This window comes from Silurus aristotelis (assembly GCF_946808225.1).
Source record: "Silurus aristotelis genome assembly, chromosome: 14".
In the NCBI taxonomy this organism is placed as follows: Eukaryota; Metazoa; Chordata; class Actinopteri; order Siluriformes; family Siluridae; genus Silurus; species Silurus aristotelis.
The window spans coordinates 20,689,582-20,714,202 of record NC_139587.1 but is presented as its reverse complement, the minus strand read 5'-3'; the positions used below and the strand labels follow the sequence as shown (position 1 = coordinate 20,714,202).

The 24,621-nt window shown below is 38.6% G+C and overlaps 1 protein-coding gene across 4 annotated transcripts in view; it reads left to right on the top strand.

Annotated features, from left to right (window-relative positions):
* Positions 1-24,621, top strand: part of htr4 (5-hydroxytryptamine receptor 4) — a 90,651-nt gene that overhangs the window by 49,428 nt on the left and 16,602 nt on the right. For 3 of the 4 annotated variants that reach the window (XR_014536695.1, XR_014536696.1, XM_083560746.1), the window contains exons 5-6: positions 4,279-4,432; positions 8,089-8,648. Coding sequence is in view for 2 of the 4 variants with exons in the window: in XM_083560746.1 (XP_083416872.1) it covers positions 4,279-4,432; positions 8,089-8,648 (714 nt within the window). In the remaining 2 variants the exon portion in view is untranslated. Of the gene's footprint in view, positions 1-4,278; positions 4,433-8,088; positions 8,649-19,916; positions 20,002-24,621 lie in introns of all 4 variants that reach the window. The other variant, XM_083560747.1, reaches the window with a different exon arrangement.

The following is a 24,621-nucleotide window of genomic DNA, read 5'->3' as shown; positions in this document are numbered from 1 at the left end:
AAAGATGTTTCTGGCCAGCATTAAAAGTGCAGGTGACTGTGTTGTGTTAGTTTTATTATTCACACTTAAAACACTGATTTCACCCAAATGAGGATGGGTTCCCCTTTTGAGTCTGGTTCCTCTTAGGGTTTCTTCCTAATAACAGCTAAGAGAGTTTTTCCTTGCCACAGTCGCCCAGGCTGCTTATCAGGGATAAACACACATCATTCACCTTAACTCTTAAATTCTGTAAAGCTGTTCTAAAACAATGTCCGTTGTGAAAAGCGCTATTAAAATAAACTTGATTTGACTTGACTTGACTATTAGAGATACATGGCTTATATTTTCTGACTTTTCTTATTTGTTATTATGGAAAGATTGTCTAATTGCATGCCTAGTCAAATTAGTTCCTATTAGCAACCTGTCCAGTTCCTCAGTTCTCATACAAAGTGCAGCAGGTGAAAGCATAATTAAGTATTGAGTTCAGCAGAACTGGGAAACTCCATGTTATTCCCCACATACAAATATCTAACACTTGATTAAAAATGTTTCGTTATGCATCAGTCTAGTAGTTTTATCCATTTGCATACAGCATTTAAAAAAAAAATAATTATACTGGCTGTACTAAGTGGGAAAAAAAGAGAAGCAGCAACCGTTTTCTGTGTTCCATCTCTGATTCAGCGATAAATCTCATCTCCAGGTTATTTTTACTGACGGTCGTGCGGATAGTACGACCCATCATAGACATCTGTGCTATTATATCAACACCATATCTCCACTCGCACAGTCATCTCCCTTTGTTCATTCAAAATAGCAGCGCTATACATTCATCAACAACTTCCTCCACACCATACTTACTTTTCTCAGATTCGTGTGGGCATTTTTCCCCCTGTTTGTTTCGTAGAAAAGATCGCATTTAACCTCGCCTAGAGCCTATCATTATTCTCACTCGTGGTATTCACCATTTCGGAAATCTGGCAGCTTTAAAATCATGATTTGGGGCACGGTATCGACTTCTCTCAAAGGGTAAATCAATTCAAAATGAGATTTTATAATAATAATGTAAACTCATTAGTATACAGGATTCGTGTATTGTGCTGTAGAAGTATGTGAAATTATTTCTCTAATATGGTCATTATGGCAAGCTGAATGTCACACAAAAAAAGTTCTTTTTCTTTTGTACTGCTTGTGCTGTAGAGTTTTTTAAAGGAAGCAACTGGAGATATTGCAGATCACCAAGCGTGTGGGTGAAAATATATATTTATTTAGTCTAGACACTTTTTTTTTTATTTATATTCAGTAGAATATAAATCTTAATCTTAATGAATTTGAATCTATAGTGCAGCATAACTTTGATAATGCTGTACATACAGATTAGAATAACTTACATTATTTGAAAAATGTACAGAATCAACTTCAGCATAAAACAATGTGTCATATTAATAAATTAACAAAGCAAAGTACCACATATTAATGATCTCTGTGTAAATGTTAAACAAATAATAGCTTAATTAGTCCAGTACATGTCAAGTTGTTGGTTGACATTATTAGACATTGAGAGTACACATTTACTCATTGTTGGTTAAGGCAATGATGGTGTTGAATTTCTGGTATATTTGGTCGGTTATTTGACAAAAATATACTGATATATTACTATATTGATTAATTCTCAAATCTTATAACTCAGAAGGTGGGTTTTAATGTTTCCAGCCACAGCTCTGATAATAATGCAGCAATGTCACTATAACTGTGGACTAGCACAGTGTCACTTTAATACTAGCACATGGACACTTTAATCTGTACTTCTGTCTATATCTGGCATACACACACACACACACACACACACACACACACACACACACACACACACACACACACATACAAACCCGATTCCAAAAAAGTTTGGACACTGTATAAATTGGGAATGAAAAAGGAATGCAATAATTTACAAATCTCATAAACATATTTTATTTACAATAGAATATAGATAAAATATCAAATGTTGAAAGTGAGACATTTTGAAATGTCATGCCAAATATTGGCTCATTTTGGATTTCATGAGATCTACATATTCCAAAAAATGTTGGGACAGGTAGCAATAAGAGGCCGTTACATGTTAAATGTACATATAAGGAACAGCTGGAGGACCAATTTGCAACTTATTAGGTCAATTGGCAAAATGATTGAGCATTAAAAAGAGACTCTCAAAGTGGCAGTATCTCTCAAGATGGACAGAGGATCACCTAGTGGAGCAATATCAGAAAGGGGTTTCTTGGAGAAAAATTGGAAAGAGTTTGAGGTTATTATCATCTACAGTGCATAATATCATCCAAAGATTTGGAGAATCTGGAACAATCTCTGTGCGTAAGGGTCAAGGCCGGAAAACCATACTGGATGCCCGCGATCTTCAGGCCCTTAGATGGCACTGCACCACATACAGGAATGCTACTGTAAAGGAAATTACAACATGGGCTCAGGGATACTTCCAGAAAACTTTGTCGGTGAACACAATCCACTATGCCATTCCCTGTTGCTGGCTAAAACTCTAAAGGTCAAAAAAGAAGCCATATCTAAACATCCAGATCCAGAAGCGCAGGCGTTTTGGACTGTGGCAAAGTGGAAAACTGTTCTGTCGTCAGACGAATCAAAATTTGAAGTTCTTTTTGGAAAACTGGGATGCCATGTCATCCAGACCAGAGAGGATAAGGACAACCCAAGTGTTATCAGTGCTCAGTTCAGAAGCCTGCATCTCTGATGGTATGGGGTTGCATGAGTACGTGTGGCATGGGCGGCTTACACATCTGAAAAGGCACCATCAATGCTGAAAGGTATATCCAAGTTCTAGAACAACATATGCTTCCATCCAGACCTCGCCCTTTTTCAGGGAAGACCTTGCACTTTCCTACATGACAATGCCAGACCACATACTGCATCAATTACAACATCATGGCTGCGTAGAAGAAGGATCCGGGTACTGAAACGGTCAGCCTGCAGTCCAGATCTTTCACCCATAGAAAACATTTGATGCATCATAAAAAGGAAGATGCGACAAAGAAGACCTAAGACAGTTGAGCAACTAGAAACCTGTATTAGACAAGAATGGAACAACATTCCTATTCCTAAACTTAAGCAAATTGTCTCCTCAGTCCCCAGACATTTGCATACTGTTATAAAAGGATAGGGGATGCCACACGGTGGTAAACATGGCCTTGTCCCAACTTTTTTGAGATGTATTGATGACATGAAATTTAAAATTTATTCTGAATAAAATATTAAAATTTGAAACTTCCATATCATTGCATTCCTTTTTTATTCACAATTTGTACAGTGTTCCAACTTGTTTGGAATCGGGTTTGTATATATATATATATATATATTATTCTTATCCTTATTTTCATACATTATTGTTATACTTATATTTTTAATATACTTTTCCTTCATACTTTACTTTTTTAAATTTTATTTCTATATTCTATTTGGACAGTCGTAAAAAGCATTTCACTACATGTCGTACACTGTATGAATGTATATGTGAAATAAAATTCTAATTTTATATTAATATGCTCTCATTCAAATACGTTATCACTTCTCATTCACATAATCATAGTGGATAGTTTTGAAGTATTAATGTTTAAAATAGGCATTAAATTGTTAAAATGGTGAAGTTTTCTTTAAGACTGTGTTCATTTACCATTTATAGAAGGTGTCAAGTGTCTGTACTTTGTCACCTTTAGTTTTTAGAACACATGATGACATGACACATGGTTTCATTCACACAATAATGCTAGCTGTATGTTTTTTATTAGTTAGTTACTTAGTTAGTTGTATTTTTTATACTTTTTTTATTTGAATATTTGTAAGAAAATTTTTAGAAACAGTTATCACATTGCTATTTATTTTAAATAGGCCACTTATGCACTTCTGGTTAGATGATAGCAGTACCTTGCACACTGACAATTAAGTTGAATCTAATCTAATCTAATGTAATAAACAGTTAATAGAACGTTGTGTTTTTTACAAAAATTTATGTAATCATTCATGCATTACTGTGATAAATGAGGATTGAAATATTTCAGGAGGTGCTGTCAGAGAAAGAATCACAGCATGACAGCAGTCTATCAGTTACCTCATACAGTGTCCACAGTCATCCCCTTTATGACTAATGATGATTTCTGTAATTAACGCTGAAACACATGCTTTTGTCATGTTAAATGTTCATTTTTATTTGAGTAAATGTTATGGTTGAGTGTTCCCATAATCGTATGAGTATTAGTATTTATCTAAATGCTTTTGTTCCAGGTACTATGCCATCTGTTGTCAGCCCCTGGTCTACAGGAACAAGATGACACCACTGCGAGTTGCTCTTATGATCGGAGGATGTTGGATTATCCCCACGGTGATATCCTTCTTACCAATTATGCAAGGCTGGAACAGTATTGGAATAAATGATTTGGTGAGTCACGTCCGTCGGCTGTCAAAGCTAGTCCAGCGCTTGAAAATGTATTTTGCTGCGGAATGTTCTAAATATCATTTTCCTTCTTTTGCCCGCCTCACGACGAGTACGTGAACAAACTCACTTTAGGGAAAATCATGAGACGTTCCATGAATAATCAACTCAGTATACACAGTACTTTTCACTAGAGTGTTTCGGATATTTCTATAGTTCTGTATAGGTTCACACAAGACTAGGTATTCTTAATGAATATTATATATTGCAGATGCTTACAGCAAGCTTTCTTCTGATGTAGCTCCACTATTCAGGAAATGCAATGAGGAAGAGCTTAATTAATAACTTCCACTCACAAGTACGATGTAAAAGAAGCCACATGTCACATCACTCTATTAGAGCCTATAATTTGTGAATAAACATCCTTCACATGGGCCTGGATGTAGCGTGATTTGCTTTAGGAAACACTGTCACAAGCCATTTTTAGAATCTGGAGATGTTTAGACATTTCTTGAACATTGTTCTCTGACGGTTACTATAGTATATACACTGACCAGTCATAATTTTATAGCTACCCATCAGGCATAACATTATGAGCACCTAACTAATATTGTGTTGGTCCCCCTTTTGATGCCAAAACAGTCCTGAGCCATCAAACGTTAACAGCATTAACTTCCTCAGCAGTTTGAGATACAGTAGATCGTCTGTTAAATCGGACCACATGGTTCAGCCTTCGCTCCCCACTGGACTCACATATGACCCTGTCGCCGGTTCACCACTGTTCCTTCCTTGGACCACTTCTGATAGATACTGACCACTGCAGACCAGGAACATCCCACAAGAGCTGCAGTTTTGGAGATGCTCTGACCCACTTGTCTAGACATTACAGTTTGGCCCTCATCAAACTCACTCAAATCCTTACACTTGCCCATTTTATCGGTTTCCAACACATCAATTTTGAGGACAAAATGTTCACTTGCTGCCTAATAAATCCCACCCACTAACAGGTCACATGAGATAATCAATGTTCTTCACTGCACCATTCATATTGGTATATGGTCCTGATGTTATGCCTGGTCAGTGTATATGGCAAAACTCTCATTACACTATGCTCGACAAGTTCTTTTACAGTAGTATGTTAGCAGCATGTGTGTACATGTTTGTATTTTTTCAGTTTAAATGTGAGATAGGTCTATAAAACATATAGACCTCACACATCCAGTGATTCTGGAGTTCAAACATGGTGGTTTCCTAAACTTTGGCCTTGTTTATTCTGCATCAGATTATCCATTCCATTAATAGCCCACTTAGTACACAGTACTTTGCATTTCACACTCTACAAATAACGATCAAAAGCGTGGTGAGGGGAAACATGAAAATGTTTGATTTCGTGTTTGGCTTCCTCAGTAATATTCACAAAGCATGAGTATTATCCTCATAACTGTTTATTTTGGACAGGAATTTAGCTGCATGCTTTAAAGTCAGAACATCAGAAACATTGGCAGATTTTTTCTCAAAGGAGCTGATTAGCATTTGTAGCTCATGAAGGCTTGGGTCATATTCTAAGAGAAATATATATTTTGAACATCTAACGGTTATAAAACGGCATTCCTCTCTTTTTCTGGAGATAACTAAATGAACGAATATTTAGTGATGTGCTGCAGTGATGTTTTTGCTAATGACCCGGTATTTAATTACCGTTCTCCAGGCGATCATGTGCAGGTTGTTTAGCAGTACAGATTTACTGTCCTCTGAAAATAACTCAACATACAGCCAATAGTGTCAAAATATCTGGCAACAAAAGTGAGTACACCCTGAGTGATAACAGCTGTATGCCACTTAACCATGCAAAGCCACATGTATTATTCACCATGTTCATGTTATTATCTGCTTGACAGGACCATACAAATGTATGTATCTTGTATTAGAGCAGTTGATATTTGGTCCTTTGTGTACAATTCTCTCATACTGACCACTGGATTTTCAACATGGCACCTCATGGAAAAGAACTCGCTGGGGATTTGAGAATTAGAATTGTTGCTCTCCACAAAGACGGCCGAGGCTATAAGAAGATCTGTAACAACCTGAAACTGAGTTACAGTACAGTGGCCAGGATTATACAGAGGTTTTCCAAGACGGGTTCCACTTAGGACAGGCCTCGCAAGGGTCCATCAAAGACGCCGAGTCCTCGTGCTGTGCGACAGGTGCAGAAGCTGTTTAAAAAAACCGACCCATGAGTGCTGCCAGCATTGCTTTAGAGGTTGCAGAAGTGGAAGGTCCGCTCGTCAGTGCTCAGACCATAGAGCACACACTGCAACAAGCCGGTCTGCATGGCAGTCTTTGAAAGAAGCCTTTGAGTTTGCTGAAGACAACCTGTCCAAGACCATGAATTACTGGAACCATGTATTGTGTAAGATAAACTTGTTTGGCTCAGATTGTGTCCAGCATGTGTTAAAAGTACCAAAAAAGAATTGTGTCTTGACTACAGTCACGCCTGGTGGTGGTAGCGTTATGGTCTGGGGCTGCATGAGTGCTGCTGGTACTGATTAGCTGTGTTTCATTGAGGAAAACATGGATTTCAAAATGTACTGTGACATTCTGAAGCAGAACATGATGCCCTCTCTTCAGATAAACTGCAGTTTTAGAAACATAATAATGACTCCAAACACACCACCAAGATGACAACTGCCTTGCTGAGGAACGTAAAGCTGATGGTGTGGCCAAGTATGTCTCCAGACCTGAACCCTATTGAGCACATGTGGTGCATGATCAAGCGGAAGGTGGAGAAGCGGCATGTGCGGCTCCGTGATGTCATTATGGAGGAGTGGAAATCTATGCCCATGTGGATTAAAGCAGTGCTAAATAAAAATGGTGATCACACAAAATATCGACACAAAGTTTTGATGCTCACGGGTGTATTTTGATTTATTTTCAGAGGACAGTGAATTTGTACTGCTGCAGTATACAAGGTGCAGATTGACTACTCTAAATGTAATTAAATTTAGCTTCATTTCTATAGTTTTGTCCCTGGAGAACATCTAATAAAGTGGTTGCTGAAACGTGAGGGGTGTACTCACTTTTGCGTGATACTGTATACGTATTGTTATGTGTGCTAATTGTTTTGATTTTGGATACAGACCACTTGAAAACACTTTACAAAAGATTTCCTTCTGGTAGCTTCCAATTACTCTGCATTTTAACCATGTGAAATGAAGCTAAAATGATTTCTTTAAATGGTATTTTCTATTTTATTCTGATGATTTTTTTCAAACGTTCATCAGCAAAACGTAATTCAAGGTTTTGAGGCCTAATCGAAGCCCTGCATCAAGTCTGAGAAATTAGAGGTGATTTGATTCTTATTTATGAATATTCAGGATGTTTTGTAAAGTGCTGACTTTTTGAAAGCGGCTGATTTTAAAACGAATGCCATTGAGGTTCAGCTCTGGCTGGTTTCGAATATAAATGCTAAGAAAGATTTCTTCTGCTGACCGCTGACAAATTGACAGTTGCCCCAGGCCTAGGACCTACAGATTGGAATAGCAATGAGCTGTAAGAAAGAAAAAAAAAAGAAACCCTAGAATAAAATGGTGTGACATTTTCTTTTTTTCTTTTTGCTGAACGTGCTAAATGTGCGGTTTGTGTGCACATAAATACCTCCACAGATAGAGGCGCGGAAGTTCAGTGGCAACTCTACGGTGTGCGTGTTTATGGTGAACAAGCCATATGCACTTACCTGCTCTGTGGTGGCCTTCTACATCCCGCTGGGTCTGATGGTTCTCGCCTACCAGCGCATCTACGTAACGGCACGCGAGCACGCCCGTCAGATCAGCATGCTGCAAAGGGCGGGCGGCGCTGCCTCGGGCCCCGAGAGCGCCGAACACCAGCGCAACCACCGCATGCGCACCGAGACCAAGGCGGCAAAGACTCTGTGCATCATCATGGGCTGCTTTTGCCTGTGCTGGGCTCCGTTCTTTATCACCAACGTGGTGGACCCTTTCATAGACTACACAGTGCCCGAGCAGCTGTGGGCTGCATGCCTGTGGCTGGGCTACATCAACTCCATGCTCAACCCGATCCTCTATGCCTTCCTCAACAAGTCCTTCCGCCGTGCCTTCCTCATCATCCTCTGCTGCGGCCACCAGCGCTACCGACGGCCCTCCATCCTCGCATCTAGGACACCCTGCACAGCGACACAGATCAACGGCTCCACACACGTACTCAAGTAAGTGAAATCATTCGAAGCCTTCTGTGTCTGTCAATACAATACATTTCAATTTGTATAAAGCGCTTTTTACAACACGGTAATAAGAAAAAGAAAAGCTTAAAAGAACATGTAAGTCCATTGCCTATTGGTTTGTTCTTTATAATTGTTTATCCCTAATGAGTGAGCCACTGGTGACTGTTGCAAGGAAAAACTCCCTGAGATGGCATGATTAAAAAAACCTTGAGAAGAACCAGACTCAAAAGGAAATCCATCCTTATCTGGGTGGCGCCGAATGTCCGTTCATTACAGTTCCAGTGTTGAGGTGTGCTGTAAAAAGATGCTTATATACAGAACTGTTCATGCAAACCTGTGCGCCATTGTTGTAGACCGTTCATATTAATTACAGTCCAAATCCATCTTCAAGTTCTTAAGTTGATCATTTATGGTCATTCTTGGGTTACATTTGTTTATTCTTATGGGTTACATTTGTTTATACATGTGTTCATCCTGGTGTGTGTCATGCTGAGAAACGAGTAGATCTTCATCATTCTGATTGAAGTGAAAGGGCTACAAAACAAATAACCTGCGGGAACAGGCGTTTGTCGCTACAGACTCATCAAACCCGGACAGAAAATAAAAGAAAAAAAAATGTCTCATTTGATGTGAAAATCAAACTCCTTATGTGTATCTGTGGGAATTTATGCATTGCGCTGCTGCTACACAATTGTCTGATTGGATAATTGCATGAAGGATGGTGAGCGTATTTATCTATTTAATATATTCCCATCTCATAATTTTTAATATGCAGAGGATTTTTTTTTTTTTTTTTTTGGGGGGGGGGGGGGGGGGTCATTTTTGTGGCTTAGCATGGACTTTCCCATGAGAATCTAAAAAAAAGAGAGAGAGAGAGAGAGAGAGAGAGAGAGAGAGAGAGAGATCATCCCCGAACCGTCAAGTTACTCTCCCACACTTGTCTCTCCTAAGATGATAAATGCACTCTCTTCATGCTAATAGCACTGTATCACTGCTCTCAAACAATTTACAGATTAACTGTTGTAAATTTGTTAAGAAACGAGCAGTAATATTGTGAACTGAGAAATGGGAGGACCTTTCTGTCTCCAAAGGTTAGGTCTAAGGTCTATGCTCCCTTAGGCTTTTTCCAAAGACTAGCGTACTCTTCCATACGAAATATAAAGTGTAGCCAGCTGGTATTTTTGAACAAAAAAATCTCTCCAGGGAAATCACAAGTATTTTCATGCATTTGGTTTTATTCCTCTGTGAAAATGTAAGCACTTTCAAATCTTTCAGATACGGTTTTCAACTTTCAAGTATTTCCAAAGTGTATGTGAGGTTCTTAAAAAAAAAAAAATCAATACAGAATTTATTGAATTTCTGTTATTTAATGTAAATTTTGGACCCTCATCAGTCAGTCTAGATGACAAACCAAATCTCTATTTTGATTGATGAATGTTGATGGATTCATTGTCGGGGCTAAACGATGACTCTGTTTGTTTTTCAATACCGATTGCTTTATACAGGATTGTCTTTGTAAAAGCAGTCCCTAGTCAGAAGAGGAAGGATGCTTCTACATATATAAATAATGTAGCGCTGCTACTTATTATAGTTCATTCGCGTGCCTTCCTCTTCTTAAACTTTTCTCAGGTCACCGAATTAGAAGCATCAAAACATTTGAAAAAACGTAGCTACTCAGGACCAAAGCCTTTCTCTCATTTTTGAGTTACAGTGAAGCAGACAATGTTGATGAGTTGCGAGTAATACTAGAAAGAGTTGTTTATATACTGTACTATAGTGCCTGGGGTAAAAGTGTTTCGAAGAATTTGGCAAATTTGAGAGTTCTAATGCATGTCATATGTTAGAGGGCTTATTCTCAGAGGGCAACAACCATGAATGTAGTGCATTAGCACCAGTGTGGCAGTTTATTTTTTTTTTAACAGCCCATGTGTAGCCATGGGAACACAGCATGAGCTTAACACTAGGGTCATTGTCACTTGGACACTGGCTTTCTCTATAGGGTTTTTTCAGACTGCAGAACAAGTCGTCATAAACTGATTAGCTCGAAACATGAATTGGTGTTTGATAACAAAGGCTGTATGCCTCTAAAGTGGTGATGTCTTTGCCAAAATCAAGAGAGTCGGTATGTTAGTAATCAAACGCGTTCTGACATGCTGTGATTGTGTGGTCAGTGTCAGATTGGGCTTTTGCTATGTGCTCTGTAATCATTTAAATGAAAGAAAAAATCAGTGTTAAAGTTTCAGTGCAGCTGTAATGATTACAGATAATACAGGACTTTATATTGCTACTTACACCTGCCTCTAGTAAAGACCACCAGAACTTGTTGTTGACCAGGTCTATATTATTTCAAGATGTAGCAAGCTGTGTAAACAGTGGATCCGCTGCATTAATTGGTTCCATGCTGCACTGGGAACAGGGGTTTTAGAGGGCAGGCAGACAGGAGGTGTCTGTTTGGAGATTTGAACCTGACTGGATCAATGAGATATAAAATCGGCATTATGACTCCAATGTCCTGGGAGCAAATGGGCCAGCTTGCAGCTCAGAGAGTATGTCTTGATAATAACCCCAGTTTCAAGCCAAGCATGTCTAACACCTATATATCTTCTTCCCCTAAACCACCATCAATCAATAACATAACATTCCTCTCACCTTACAGAGCAATATTCAATCTATAAATATCCTTACACACAGGTTATTATGTGTAGTATTTTTTTTTTATATCATAGGATATGGATGTTTATGAGAGGATACATATGATTATCCAGTATATTTGTGGAGACATAATTCTTAAAATTTTATTTTATTTTTGTGGGAAAAAGGTCTTGAACACATAATAATAGAACTAATAATAGATAATGCAGAATACATACACCGCTCAGGCATAACATTACGGTGAAGTGAACAACACTGATTATCTCTTCATTATGGCACCTGTTATTGGGTGGAATTTATTAGGCAGCGAACATTTTGTCCTCAAACTTGATGTGTTAGAAGAAGGAAACTGTGCAAGCGTAAGGATTTAAATGAGTTTGACGAGGGCCAAACTGTGATGTCTAGACGACTGGGTCAAAGCATCTCCAAAACTGCAGCTCTTGTGGGATGTTCCTGGTCTACAGTGATCAGTATTTATCAAAAGTGGTCCAAGGAAGGAACAGTGGTGAACCGGCGACAGGGTCATGGGGGGGCCAAGGTTTAGTGATGCACGTGGGGAGCGAAGGCTTAACATATCCAACAGAAGATTTACTGAAGCTCAAACTGCTGAAGAAGTTAATGCTGCTAATGCTCGATGAGTCAGGACTGTTTTGGCCGCAAAAGGGGGACAAACACAATATTAGGGAGGTGCTTGTAATGTTATACCTGATGGTTAGCTATAAAGTTATGCCTGATCAGTGTATATTTAAATATATACAGGCTTTGAATTATTATGGATCTAAGACCACTGCTGTATAGCTTTAAATTAGATTTCACAAATGTGGAATTGTGGTACTTCATAATATTTACACATAATGATTTACAGCTTGTTCCATAGGCTGCTTTCATAGCCAGGAACTTATATATGTTGCAGGAATTAAACTATATATATATATATATATATATATATATATATATATATATATATATATATATATATATATATATATATATATATATAATTATTATAATGTAGCCTACTACTGTCTTCCTATGACACTAACTTCACTGAAATGAAATAGAGGCATCTTTGGGGGTGCTTGTGAACCATTCTTTTAGCTCATTAAAACATATGCAGATGCGCCTGCAGCCGTTTTCCATTAAATAAGCTTTCAGTTTTCAACAAATTGATTGGTGCAACTGAAACCAAAACCTAGGGAATTTTCGTAACCCTTTGATTGCCCGGGGTGCCGTCTTCTTGGAAACTGCATGCTGCATATGTTGCCCAGGAAAGTAGTGTAGTGGGTTTGTGAAGTTTGCACTTAATTGACATTGAGATTATCAAGAGATGCTTGAGTACCAGGCTTGAAGGGGCGCCATGTTCCACTTCTGATGAGGAATAAATTAAACCTCATTAACAAAAGTGAAGGGCATTTACAAGTCCATTAGACCTCAAGTGAGTGAATCTGGTAATAAATGCTATTTTGCCCTTATATACTTATTTGGATGTGAAAATGTAATACTTGTTGATGACATATACTACATTACCAAAAGTTTGCAGACACCTGGTCATAAGGACAGTATGTTCTTTTTGAGCATGGAATTCCACATTTAGTCCCAATTTGCTCTTATAATTCCCTCCACTCTTTTGGCAAGGTGTGCTTGTGGGCATTTGTGTTCATCAGCCATAAGGGTGTTAGTAAAGTCAGGTACTGATGTAGGTGATGTGAGGAGGCCTGGGGTGCAGTCAGCGTTCCAATTCATCTCAAAGGTGTTCATTAGGATTGAGATCAGTGCTCTGTAGCAGGAGATGTTCCTCTCCAAACCATGTACATCATATCATCATGGAGCTCGCTTTGTGCATGGGGGCATCGCCATGCTGAAACAGGTTTGGGTTTCCAAGTTCAAGTGAACGCAAATTTAGTACAATTGTGTGCCTCCAGTACAATTGTGTGCCTCCACTCCAATTGTGTGCCTCCTATTCTACAAAACTTAGCATTTATCTCAAAAGCTAAATGCTAAGTTTTGTAGAATAGGAAGGCAGGCGTGAGGTGCCTGGGTTCCACATAAACACTGGAATACTGCAAAATAACCATAACTCTTCCCTAACATAGGTTTATGCTTCTCTCAAATCTTAATTGATGACATGAAGCACAACAAAACATCGTGATTGCTGGACAGAATGAAAAATTTGCACACAGATTTAAAACTTTACGCTTGAAGCTTATTTGATTAAACTGGTATGAAATATTAAAGTATAGTAACGCCTACGTTAACAAACCACATCAGGGTCTTACAGACATTTCAAACCAGAAATCCGTATGAATCCATATGTGTGTTGCATTAATTTGTAAAAAAAAAAAGCTAATTACCTAATTCCCACAGTCTGATACATACAGTGTCCATGCACTTCATCCCCCACCTTGTCTGTTCACTTAAACAAATAGGTCCACACAATTATTTTTCATGAGACATGAGGAACTGACATATCAAGTTTCTAATCTTTATTGTTGATTTTTCTGTCATTAAGCCCGCCATTCCAAAGAGTGCCATAGAAGCATAACAGAGTGCTCTTTCAGTCAGGACGGCGACAAATTGAACTTTTCTCTGGTGTGGAAATGTAAAAACCCCTTAGTGGTTCCTGGTGAGCTGCCATATTTTCAACAAGGCCCTTCTGGGACTGCTCACCCTTAATGTAGTGTTGGAGGAGATGGAGCTCTAAGTGGCTTTGCCATCATGCCTGAAGTGTAGATGCACTAGATGGCTAAGACATTAGGATTCAGCAAGTATTAACGTAGCCACGTGCAGAGATTTGAGTGAATTATAAGATTTTAGGCAAAAAAGCAATGAGAGGTTCAGTCAGTTGTACAGAGATACACCAACCAGGCATAACATAATGATTTTATAACATGGGGATTTATTAGGCAGCAAGTGAACATTTTGTCCTCAAAGTTGATGTGTCAGAAGAAAAAAAATGGGCAAGCGTAAGGATTTGAGTTTGACGAGGGCCAAACTGTGATGTCTAGACGACTGGGTCGGATCTCTCTCGCATCTCCAAAACTGCAGCTCTTGTGGGATGTTCCCGGTCTGCAGTGGTCAGTACCTATCAAAAGTAGTCCAAGGAAGGAACAGTGGTAAACCGGCGACAGCTTAACAGGCAGCCAAGGCTCATTGATGCACGTGGGAAGCGAAGGATGAACCGTGTGGTCCGATCCAACAGACGGGCTGCTGTAGCAAAAAAAACTGCTGAATAAGTTACTGCTGTTAACGCTCGACGAGTCAGGACTGTTTCGGCAGCAAAAGGGGGACCAACACAATATTAGGCAGGTGCTTGTAATGTCTATCACAGATTTATGATTTATTACAAATGTAATAAGAAACACCTATCATATATAAAGTCACGTTCATTTCCATGACAACAGAATAAAAAATCCAGCGGAATCTGGAGGTTGAGCTATTATTGGAATGAATAGACATCAGAGTAGATAATAAATATGAATAACTGCTGTTTTATGTCACAATGACTGTGCTTGGGAAAAAAAATACGATCCAAAGAACAAAGCAAAAATCCACTTTAAATATCTACCCCAGTGTTCCGACCTTTTACACAAACAAGACAGGCACATTTGTTGCAGTGATTTAGATTAGCCTGAAATAGAATAGTGTAATGAGGCATAAAATTAATAGTGAACATTGGAGCAAGAACACCTCAATCCCTGGCCTCGAAGTGCACAAAGTGGTTTGACATCGAACGCATATTATGTTAGCGTCGCTTCTTATTGCGTGTGACTCAGACTAGTAGAAGTGCTAATAAATTGCTGTCAGAAAGAGGACATTTCAACGTCTTTTAACTCTTGATGATTGTTTGCTAAAAACAAAGTGTGGAAAAACATGGCAACAACGCCCTGCCACTCTTCGTTTTTTCTGCTTCACCTGGAACTGTGCTGTGGACATAAATCATGGAACTGTTTCTATATAGTGAGGCGGTCAGCATGTAAATGTGGCTGATAAACAATGGAGTAAAACAGCTTCCTTTCAAAGTCTCAGCTCTGTTGAGATCCAGAAACTGCTAAACGTTTTTGGAGACACTGACCATAAGACAGTCCTGATGCTGCTGTGATTCTTAGTTACTGTTTTCCTATAGTTTAAGACCTCCTTTTTTTATAAGATTTACCTCTGAAAAATAGAGCATGCTGAAACAAGCAACATTATACAGAATGTGTTGTAATGTATAAGGTCATAGCGCATCTCTTAAGGTAACGATATCGTCTCTAAAGTCCGCCCCCTTTTTTTTGTTATATTACCTAACGCAAGATTCGATCGCTTTTAATTTAAGGACTGTTTAATCACACAAAGTGCTTTTTTTTTTGCGTGTGTATTTCCCGACAGTGGCTTTTTATAGACCTTGGCTTGCGAACGTAATGACGTAAAAAAGTTCCATCTGGCCTAGTGCATCAGTCTCTCCTTCGAGAGCAACTCGAACCGCTTTGAAATAGCAACGGCTTTTAATTTTCCGAACGCGCATGACGAACACTCATCGTTACCCACGTCGCACCTTTTGAATCCGAGCCCAGTCGAGGCTGCACAACAGCGCACCGTCGAAAGCATTTTCATCTCGTGCGTTGTGCGAGCTGCAATCTGGTATAAGTACACTTATCAGGAGTCATTCTCCATCTGATACTACCTCTGCTCTTTCCCCCAACAGCTCCTTTATCTCCCCTCTTTCTTAGGGCTATCAATAAGATTGCTTTAAGGCTGTCTGAGTCTAGGAGCCGCAGCCCTTATAATTTAATGAACACTGTCAACAGATGTGTCTATAGATGTCTGGGCGATCTCAAAGGCTCTTACAGGAAAAGTCCGCTCAGGATCGCTTTTCATTCTTTTCTTTGACATCTGTAATTACACCCTCCTCCACCACAGCATCCGATAATCATCGTGTGAGGATATGTAAGGTTTTTTTTTGTTTTTTTTGACATCCTATGTTATGCATCACAGTGAGTGACAACAAAGCCGTAAAAATACGTACGATTAACAGAGCACCTCTGTACTGAAATAAACAGATGTTTACTAGAACATAGTAGAATTTATCTCTTTTTTTAAATATGTTCCATCGTTAATAAAAGGACTGCAGGCTCTATCTAATATCAAGTGTCCTCAAGTAGTCCTGATTAAAAAATCTTTTAAAGCAGCATGACAAACCCGTCGGAGGTACATGCCATCAGCTTGCGTGCGATAGAAAAAACAATTGCAGATTAATAAAACAGCAGCGACTCCTCTAGAATGGGTTCATTTATCAGCATGTACACTATATGGACAGCACAATACATTAGCCTTTACTCTTCTTCGAAGATGTCTGCAAGATTATGGAGCGTGCCTCATTCAGCCATAGGGGTGTTAATATATTCAGGAACTGATGTAGGGTTAGGAGGCCTGGGTGTTCAGTAAGGTTGAGGTCGAAACTGTATATCAGGCTGCTTAAGATCTTGTTAAAGCATATCTTTCGTCTACTTAGGCGATGTTTTAACCGCTGTGTTCTAGACAGTCCCTCACCATAATGCAGTCCTGGCACTGTAAACGACCATAGTGTATCAGGTTGCTTCAGTCCAGGGAAGTCGTTTACCCGTATTTGGCGCCACCTATTTTTTTTACAGGTATTGACAATAGACTAGAGCTCGAATACAAGACATAATTTATTGAGATGCTTTTCCATTTAAAAATAGCATATCATATTTGGGATTATATGGCCTATAGCATTACATTTGCATAATAAATTATGTAGAAAGTATTTAAGGATGCTTCATAGAAAGTCATAGAAAGTAGGACCCTGTTGTGTATCACTGAGGATCGCGTTCTCATCTCTGCACTTTAACCTTTTGATTTATTAATTTTTTCTTCAAAGCCTAACACCCATCAGTTCTCTCACAGCCGTATCATTGAGCTTCATTTCGGCATGTCGTATTCCCTAAGAATTACATGTAGACCACTACCTGTGTGTTCAGATAAAAAATCTCTGAGTTTCTGAAGCCAGACAGAAGTCTCAGGACTCGGGGTAATGTCTGCCAACCAAGAAAATACTGTTTGTGTTGGACTCCCGTCTTTCTGGCTCTTACACACACCACTCCATAAATTGCAGATTTATACGTGAAAGTTTGCGTTTTGTTTAATGAAGAGACTTAATCATTTCTGTCAGCCTGAATCGTACGAGTGTAAGCGAACTCTAGTTCACATAAACGCTTCGGGAGATTAGAATCTGTGTGATTATATAAACACGAGACATTTATCACAGAACCCATAGCCCATTTGAAATCCCGAATCCTCTGAGGTATAAAACGCCGACACTGCACAGGAGACTCGGTTGCAGCAGATGATGTATTCCACTGACAGGTTCACATTCATAAACGTCTGGTTGTATAGCAGGGAAATGAGAGGCACACTAGAGCGATCAGATAACATTCGAGGTTCGTCAAAAAACGCTAGAAGGAGTTTGCGCTTGAAGACATGTCTCGGAGTCATAAAATGCAGGCACTAATTACGTAAGAGCAATGGAATTTATGAGAGTGAAGTCTTCTCTCTCTCTCTCTTTCTCTCTCTCTCTCTCTCTCTCTCTCTCTCTCTCTATCTCTATCTCTCTCTTCTCTCTGCCTCTCTTTTTCTCTTTCTCGGGAAGTGTTAGTGATTAGATGTGCTTCGGCTACTGAGATTTATGCGTTTGACTGGTTGTTTAAGTGCACACACACACACACATACACACACACACACACACACACACACACACAGAGGAATGACAGTATGGCGTCTATATCGCAGTAGTATCTTGTGTAAGGTTTGTAATTATTAGGTGGTGGCTTCAGAGGTCAGGGACCTTGCTTTTTTGCTTTGTAGAAATCTTCTAGCTTGCAGATACACAGCCTATAAAACCCATGCTATAAACACTCAAATACTCCACACATTTTACTAGGAAATTCCACCCACAATTTTCATCATTTGCTAATCCCACATGTTGCTGAGGGTTAAAAAGGGAGCCGCTTAACTTCAGGGCGTTGCAGTGGTTTTTCAGCGAGGAAGTGTGTTTTTTCTCTGTAAACCGTTTAAACCCTCTAAACGCCGGAAGAATTAGTTAAGACGCGCATGTAATACGAACCAGGCTTTATGGGTCTCCTCGATCACCCATCGTCAGATGTTTGCTTGGTGCAGCCCTGGCATGAGCAAACGCACATGTTGGAGCTTACCAGTGAACGGAGCGAAGCCGCATCCCTATCGTTCTGCTCTTCGATATACCGTCCACATATGACTTGCATTATGCACTTAGTTTGGGTAGAGTTATCACACATGATCAAACACATGATCAAATATCAGAGACGTGGATGATAGATATCATGATGCTAGGGCTCTCTGGTCATGTGAGGACTTCATGATAGCTCAGCTCAGCTTTATTATAGACAAGTCATGTCATTCAAGCATTTTCTATTAGAGCAAAACTATTCAGGAAGGAAGTTGTAGATGTATAGAAATATAAATGCACCCTCATGGATACCGCAGTAAATCGCAAAACAATGCTCTCCGCCCAGAGAATAGTGAGTCATTGCTTTGTGTTTGGGGAGTATTTTCGAGGCATTTCAGCATGGCTATTAGTCGACCTTTACAAGCAATTTACGTGCCGAGTCTTTTATGAAATCAACAAACGAGGTGCTTTAGGCAAAGCGTATTTTAAGTGACTCTCCTCATTGCCTGGAAAAGACCCTGTGTTTGCTCAGCAAATAAAAGCTGCAGCCATTTGTTAATATTAAAAGCATTAAAATATCATTGATGATTAATAGAGCTGTCAACAAAGCATTCCCATGGTAAAATATCTCAAATTTGTCAATTATTAAGAAATTAAATTAAGATTTTTAATTATATATATATATATATATATATATATATATATATATATATATATATATATATATATATATATATATATATATATATATTACATAGCTACATTATAGGCTTTGTTGTCTAATTATTACTACAATATATTTGCCTGATGATTGAATAATGAACTGATTGCTGTAGTCAGCATTTTTTTAGAGTAAGTAATAAAACATGACTGGGCATGCCGATGTGTGTTATTCCTCTTATCCCACAGCAGTTTGCAAATAATTATAATAATTGCCTATCCTTCTCTTTTTGTCCCTCTATGGTTACATGCAATGTTATATAAAATTCACGAGACAAGCCAGTTTCAAACAGTTGTTCCTTTGCAAGTGTCTCTTTTCTTATAGTCTTTACTTAACGTTCTTAAAGTTAAGAGAAGAAAAAAGTCACACAATCTTCTTTGATCTTCAAGACTCCTTCCATAAATGTTAAATAAATGTCTCTAAACGGGAAAAACTATTATATATTTTTCATTTCTCGAATCGGTTTATTTTCGGTCTTGGATTATTTTGCCTTAGATAAGGTACCATGGGAGTCAGAATGAATGAGTGAATCGAAACAATAACATCTCAGATCATTAACGTGCTTTTCCCTTCTCTCTTTTCTCTTTTACTCTCCCTTCTTTGCCGTTTCTCCTTTTTGTTTCCTTCACCATGTCTGCGCGTCTCTGCTGCCCTCTGTCCCGCCTGCTCTCTACTCCAGCGGCTGCTCCTCTGCTTCTAAACTCCTACTCTGGTTCTGCAACACTAAGCCTGTTCCTGTCTAGTGCTGTGTGAGGAGCTCGCAAGTGAGTCACACACAGCTCACACACGCACACGCACACGCACACACACACACACACACACACACACACACACACACACACACACACACACACACATGCCCTCTCTCTCCCACTCTATCTCTCTTTAATCATCCTGGAATCTGATTATATTTCTGCATCATTTTTAACTACACTGTGTGTGTTGTGTGTGTGTAGGTGCCATTTCTTTATGCAGCTGTGTTTTCTTTTTCTATGTTCTGTGTTGTGGATGATAAGGAACCTAAAGTACATAATTACTAAGCTCATGTTAATGGAAATAGGTTTTGCGCATCTGTGCAGGAGTGAAAATGAGGAATGAGTGTAATTTTAATGTATATATAAGGGCTGTCAAAATCGAGTCCTTAATAACGTGTTAACGCAAATTCATTTCAACGGCACTAGTGCACATTTCCGTTTGACTTTTTTTTTTTTTTACAAATATAAATTGATAAATATAAAAGAGGAGAAACCAAAGCCTTAAGCGCAACACACATTTATTCACGACGTCCTTTCTTTACTCAGATATTTATTTAAAAAATGTATATGTATATATACATACCGATCAGACATAACATTCTGTGCACCTGCATAATAGTGTGTTTGTCCCCTTTTTTTGCTGCCAAAACAGTCCTAAACCGTAGAGCATTAGCAGCAGTAACTTCTTTAGCAATTTGACAACAGTAGATCATCTGTTGATTCGAAACACACGTTTCGGCCTTCACAGTCATTCAGCAGCCTTGGCCACCCATGACCCTGTCGCCAGTTCACCACTGTTTCTTGCTTGGACCACGTTTAATAGATACTGACCACTGCGTCCCCGGGAACATCCCACAAGAGCTGCAGTATTGGAGATGCTGTAACTGTGTCGGTTTCGCCCTTGTCAAACTCAAGGGCGAAACCCTTGAGTTTGTGTGTGGTGTGTCTGCTTAAATCCTTACGCTTGCCCATTTTTCCTGCTTCTAACACATCAACTTAGTGGAGAAAAGGTTCATTTGTTGCCTAATATATCCCACTCACTAACAGGTGCTATGATGAAGAGATAATCAGTGTTTTTCACTTTACCACTCATAATGTTATGATGTCGTAATCTTATGCCTGGTTGGTTTATACAGTACATAGTCCTTAGATTTCAATGGTCACTATTCAGCATTGACTTATTATGGACAATTTTACACATAGTTGATCTGGAATACCAGAATACAAGTTATGCACTATATATACATTTACATACCTACATGTATACATATATAATACTGTAATACCCCAAACAAATCAGTACAGCACTAGCAGTCATCTTTCAGGACTTGCTACTCTCAACACTCTGGTACAACTGTGGAAAATCAAGCAAATCAAGGCCAGAATAAAAATAATAATACTATTTAACATACACTTATGAGAGTTTATCAGATTCCTACCGTGGGATCTGTTGATTGGCAGGACGAGGGTCACTATATCCTCAAACACTGTAATTAAGAGTATCTCACTGGTGCTTTCTAAAGTTTAAGGTCATTGGATTGTCTGTTTTACCAATCTGTTCAAATCTAATCTGCAGTCAGAACACATCAGAGCTTTGGGCAGTGCTGGCACTTACTCCAATCGGTAGCCACTTGACTGCCTTCCTCATCCCCAATCTGCTTGTGCAATTCATAAGAATTCGACTAAGTGTGAAGAGACTAAAAGGTATTTGAATATATATATATTAAGTATTAAGTATATATATATATATATATATATATATATATATATATATATATATATATATATATATATATATATATATATGGTGTCATTTGTAACAATCTATGACAATCAACTCCCCCACAACAATTTTTCTTTAGTTTTTTTTGTCATAGTTGCTTTTATGTCTGTAGTTACTTTTGCATAAACTCGACGTTGACCCCTGACTAAAGGTTTCACCAAGTTAAAGAGAAGTGGAAACAGGAAAATATTGCTATAATATATGATTAGATTTCGTGTATCTGAGGGATGCCATCTTGGCATCCACACAAGTATGCTCAAGTCAAGTATCCTTGGAAACATATATAATGGACTCGTTGATCAGGAGCACAAACATGTAACATAAACAGAGCCTTATGAAGGGCCATGCTAATCAGAGTACATTTAAATTGGTGCATTACATCAGTTTGTTTTCATCTTAGAAATCACATGATTTTAATGCTCATTTTCAGAGTGTTTTCGAGTGTAAACAAGTGCAAACTAAATAAAAAAAAGAATCCGATTATTGAAGATTAAGACACGTTATGCTGTTCCAGGTGCTGCTTTTTATATAAGGATTCTGTTAAGGATTATTCAGGATTATACAGGATTTATACAAGATTATCTTTATTAGATGTTTTGAGTTTTTTTTCCACAGTGCTGTCTCGGGCATTTTTAAATTAAAATACAATTCATAATAATAAGATATGATTAATTAATAGAGGAAAAGGGTGCAAAAATACATCAGTTCGAAGGAACGGTATGCCATGATGAAGAAGCGCAAATGGATAGACTGGTTTAAGATAACATGAACGCCACGGTAACTTGGAGCAGTAACCTCGGAAGGGGAAAAAGCATCTCAGTTGCACATGTACACTGCAGAAGACCACATCTGATATATCTTCTGTAGGCAACAGTGGGCATAGGCTTTCCAAAACTGGACCCCACCCCGTCATGAGGAATCTTGATTCTATTTCAGATGGTCAGAATTTGCCATCAGCAACATGAATCCTTGTGTTAACATTTCAGGGAGGTGGTGTTGGTATAATAGTATGGGGAATCTTTTTTTCACACACCTTGGGCTCTTAAATGTCAGTGAAGCATAATTTTAACGCTACAGCCTGTCGGAGTCTTGTTACCAAACACAAGCATCCATTTATGGCTAAAAGTTACCCTTTCCAGCAAAATGAGACACCACGTCACAATCATAAACTGTCAAAAGTAACGGTGTACTTTACTGGCCTTCCCGGTCAGCAGATAGTAATAGAGCTTTTTAAGCATCTTTCGAATGCGCTAGAATGGAAAGATTGGAAGAATAAGAAAAATGAAAGTGCAGCTGACAATTCTGCGGACGTTGTTTCATCTTAACATGTGTACAGAATGTTAAAGGAATTTTGCAAGCAGTTTGGTGATTCCATGAATTGAGGTTGTTTTGAAAGCATAGTGATTCCAACCCAGTATTTGTGTAATATGGGTTTGAGAATAAAAGGGCTGGGAAATCTGTATTAACAGATTCTCTAGATTCTTGTTTGGTGAGGGATTCTTGTGGGTTTGGTAAATGGATGTGGATATTGTATAAGGGGTTCTTATTGATAATATACTGATGAAAATGTGAAAATACTGAACTTCTAATGATGCGTATTGAATGAACGGGCTTCACTTCGTATTGTTTGCGTGTTCGAGTCGTCTGGTGGGATAATGAGTCAAAGCAGGAGCTCTTCTCCCTGCGTTTATATCTCAGATGGATATTAGATTGCCCTTTGAGCTTGAAGTAAAGGTCTGACTTGATGCAATTATTATGATGTCAAGCAAGGATAAAGTGACCTTTCATAAATGATTCTTCGATTAGGTATTTCAAGATGAAGTTCTACTGGATTTACCAGAAAAGGTTGACTTGACCTGAGACTGTCAAATCAGGACAGGCCAATTAGTGGATCTATTTTCAAACCCGATGAGCACACGGTCACTGATAGAGGGCTGCGATATCAGATTTGAACATTCCCATTTTAATATCTATCCACAAACTATAAAGATTGGCCTAATAAGAAAGGTGTAGCGCAAAGACAGATATGCATTCACGATGTCATTTTTTTAAAGCTTTCCTGGCTTCCTGCCATGTTTCCTCTGAATAATAAATACGGTAAACAGAAACTGTAGATTTTTTTTAGTTTTTAAGGCACATTCATCACTGCTGATCATGTTGTTACAGATGTCAGTGAATTGGCTTGAAAGAAGAACCCAAATAAAAATCAAGGGGGTGGTTACATCTGTCTGACATAGCCATCACTGGTCTACTAGGACATAAATCTACAGTCTGGACTAGAAAGGAATCAGAACCAGTCTACTTCTGCATAATGCTTTAATACATATTTATTCCAATGCGGATGACAAAAGAAAATACTGCTGTCCTGCTAGTCTGTTGTTGTTATTTTTTTTTTTTTTATCATCTACAACTACATATACTATGGATACTCACAGCTGCATAATCTTCTATGTATAGATAATAAAATTCAGCCACTCATCCTATTGTTTTTCTTAATATTAAAAAAATTATCATGAACTGCTCCAAAACAAAAATAATTTTGTTTCTTTGCATCATCAGTGTGTAACTGCAGTCAATTTTCACTTTATCCATGGTGGAAATAACAAGGGGACTGAAATTGCCTAAAGCACCCCAGATTGCTGTCTCGGTTACATTTAGCAGTGCAGATGACATCCTGGCGTCGTCGCTTTTACAGACCTAATACTGACATTACTGGGGACAGATGTGTTTAGTTTTTTTCATTTTTGAAGGGGAGCCACATTATCGATTCCAATCAGTTCCACAAATGCAGGAAAGGTCGATGTCATGATCTTATCTATGACTCTGTGACTTGCCTCTCCCTTAAT